Below are 2,946 nucleotides of genomic sequence, written 5' to 3' on the forward strand. Positions count from 1 at the left end.
CTCAAAGAAAGAGCCCTCACAGTGTCAATTTTTAGGAAGGCCAGGGAATAGGCACCAGTATGTACTGGTGAGAGCCTGCAGAGAAGATGAGAGGGAGGAGGAAGAGGAGGGAAAGGAAGAAATCTCCTGTAGTGGTCCCTTTCCTCTCCTGCTGTCCCTATCCCAATCTTCCCTACAAAATACACTTAGGAAAATCTGTGGTCAGACCAGCCCCTCTGAAATGAAAGAAAACTGGCTCCTGGCATGATTCTGAGGCACAGAAACATTCATATTTGAAAAATCTGCTCAAAGGGCATCCCTTTTCTACGGCCAGGAGATGGGCTTTAGTAAACAAGGGACCTGCACAGACTTGTCTCAAACTGCTTCTCCTTAGCTCTCTGCAGCTCCTGCACCTGCATGAAACTTCGAAAGAGCAAAGATGTCCAATCAGACCAGTGTGACTCAATTCATCCTCAGAGGCTTTTCAGATGACCCTGCACTGAGAATTGTGTCTGTCGTCTTTTTCTTGTTTGTCTACCTGTTTGGCCTCCTGGGAAATCTTTCCATTATCACAGCAGTGATTTCTGAAGGCCGTCTCCACACGCCCATGTACTTCTTCCTAAAGAACCTGTCTTTCCTGGACACGTGCTACACTTCAGTCACTATCCCCAAGGCCCTGGTCACAACTCTCATGGGCTCTGGGGTCATTTCCTACCTTGAATGTGTAGCTCAGCTCTACACATTCATTACGCTTGGTTCGACCGAGTGCTTCCTACTAACTGCAATGGCCTATGACCGCTGCTTGGCCATCTACAGGCCCCTGCTCTATGGTGCCACCATGAACCACCAACTTTGCTGTGAGCTGGTTGTCATGGCATGGGTGGCTGGTGCCATCTTCTCAGCCTTCCACACTGCCAACACCTTCTCCCTCCCTTTCTGTGGGCCCAACATCATCGAGCACTTTTTCTGTGACATTCCTCCTGTCATGAGACTCTCCTGCACAGACTACCACCTCCATGAAGTCGTGGGATTTGCTGTCAGCAGCTGTGCCATCATGAGCTCCTTTGCCCTCACAGTCCTCTCCTATGCCAGGATCATCTCCACCATTGTACAGATCCCCTCTGTGGATGGAAGGTGGAAGGCCTTCTCCACCTGCTGCTCTCACCTGACCACAGTTCTTTTGTTCTACGGAACAGGAAGTTTCATGTACCTGAGGCCAGCCTCCCGATATTTCTCAACCCAGGGACGCCTGGCGTCCATCTTTTACTCTGTTCTTACCCCGACCTTGAACCCTGTGATCTACTGTCTGAGGAACAAAGAGATGAAGGCTGCCCTGCAGAGAGTATACTGCCCAAGAAAACACTGAGAGCTGAGAGGTCCAATCGGTGGGTTTTTCACTAAGTCAACAGAAGTTTACAGAATCAAAGCACTCCCTTCCTCCCCTGACTGGTGACCAGAGATCACAGGGCCCCTCCCTCAGCTGCAAAGCTGCAGGTCTCTCCCTCCAGAGCTTCTCCGTCAGCACCTATGGACTCTCTTAACGCAGCACAACTTTTTTATGCTATTTATTTCCCCTATTTAATGAACGTGGAAGAATTCACTTGGTGCTGTTTTATTCTCGAGTGTTCCTCATCATCCTTGTGTAATGCCCCCTATGCTAAATCTCCAACACTGCTATAACAATGGAATGGCTTTCATTTTCATTTCACCACAACGTGTCTGGCCTTCATTTCTTTACCATTTCTTTAAGTTTTTAATTTGTAGTTTAGGTTATCATGGTTACAGTAGTGTTATCTTCCATAGTTTTGGTGAATGTACTCCACCATCACCACCACCAAAGTGCCAAAGACCCTCCACCACTGTCTTCTGTCACCCCTAGCCTGCCTCTTTCTTCTCCACCCCCATACTCCTTGGTAATCTCAGTTCTGCATTCAAAAGTCAAGAGTTTGTCCTCCCAAAATATTGTTCCGTCCTTAATTTTTCTCTATATGCTACAAATGATCAAGATCATCTGGCATTTGTTCCTCTCCCTCTGACTTAACATGATGCTGTCCATTCCCACACAAGTTATAGAACACTACAAGATTTCACACATTAGTAGCTGAATTGTGTTCCACAGTTTGCGTACACACACGCGCCATAGCTTTTTATCTGTAAGTGCAATAATTTATATTATTTTTATTTCTTTAGGGCATCAGAGTCTACAGTACTATCTTAAGTCACTGTTTGACAGTTGCAGGCTACTGCACCATCCCCACCAGGACCTTCATGCCCTCCACCATCATGCCATCGTCCCTGCCCCTTGAGCTTTTCATTACCACAAATTATTCATCAGATCGTTTTTGTTAATCATTTGGATTGTTTCCATGTCCACTGCGATGAACACAGGTCTCCACACATCTGTTCAAATTACTGCTTTTTGTGTCCTTAGGACAGATGCCAAGAAACAGAATTGCTGAGTCATAAGAAAGTTCTTAGTTGTAAAGAAGCTTCCCCAAGGCATTGCCCGATTTTACATCATACTATAGAACTGTATTAATCAAAACAGTGTAGTACTAACATAACAGACTCTCAGAGCAAAGAAAATGAACTTATATTCAACATATACGTATAGTTAATCTATGATAAGGCCACTGGGTACACAAAGTGGAACAAGGAATGTCTCTACCAAATGGTAGGGGGATAATGGGGAAACTACATGTAACAATTGAAACTGGATCCATATCTTATGCCACATACAAAGTTAATTCAAGCAGTTCCAAGGCCTTAAAATCAGACCAGACTCCATGAAATTCATGGAGGCAAACATAGGCAGAACCCTCCTGGATACTGATAGTGAGATGTCTTCAGTGATTCAACTCCTTTACCAGAGACAAAGAAAATAAAAATAAACAGCTGCTATTACATCAAACTAAGAATGTTTCCCATAGGAAAGTAAATACTGGCTTAAATGAAAAACATGCTACT

At 44.9% G+C, this 2,946-nt stretch overlaps 1 protein-coding gene across 1 annotated transcript; it reads left to right on the forward strand.

The window, feature by feature from the left end:
• The first annotated feature begins 418 nt into the window (after positions 1-418).
• On the forward strand, positions 419-1,345 carry LOC129402548 (olfactory receptor 5A1-like). The gene has a single exon (XM_055129526.1). The coding sequence runs from the start codon at positions 419-421 to the stop codon at positions 1,343-1,345; it is 927 nt and encodes a 308-aa protein (XP_054985501.1).
• Positions 1,346-2,946: the final 1,601 nt, after the last annotated feature.

Source organism: Sorex araneus, chromosome 2 (genome assembly GCF_027595985.1).
Source record: "Sorex araneus isolate mSorAra2 chromosome 2, mSorAra2.pri, whole genome shotgun sequence".
NCBI lineage: Eukaryota > Metazoa > Chordata > Mammalia > Eulipotyphla > Soricidae > Sorex > Sorex araneus.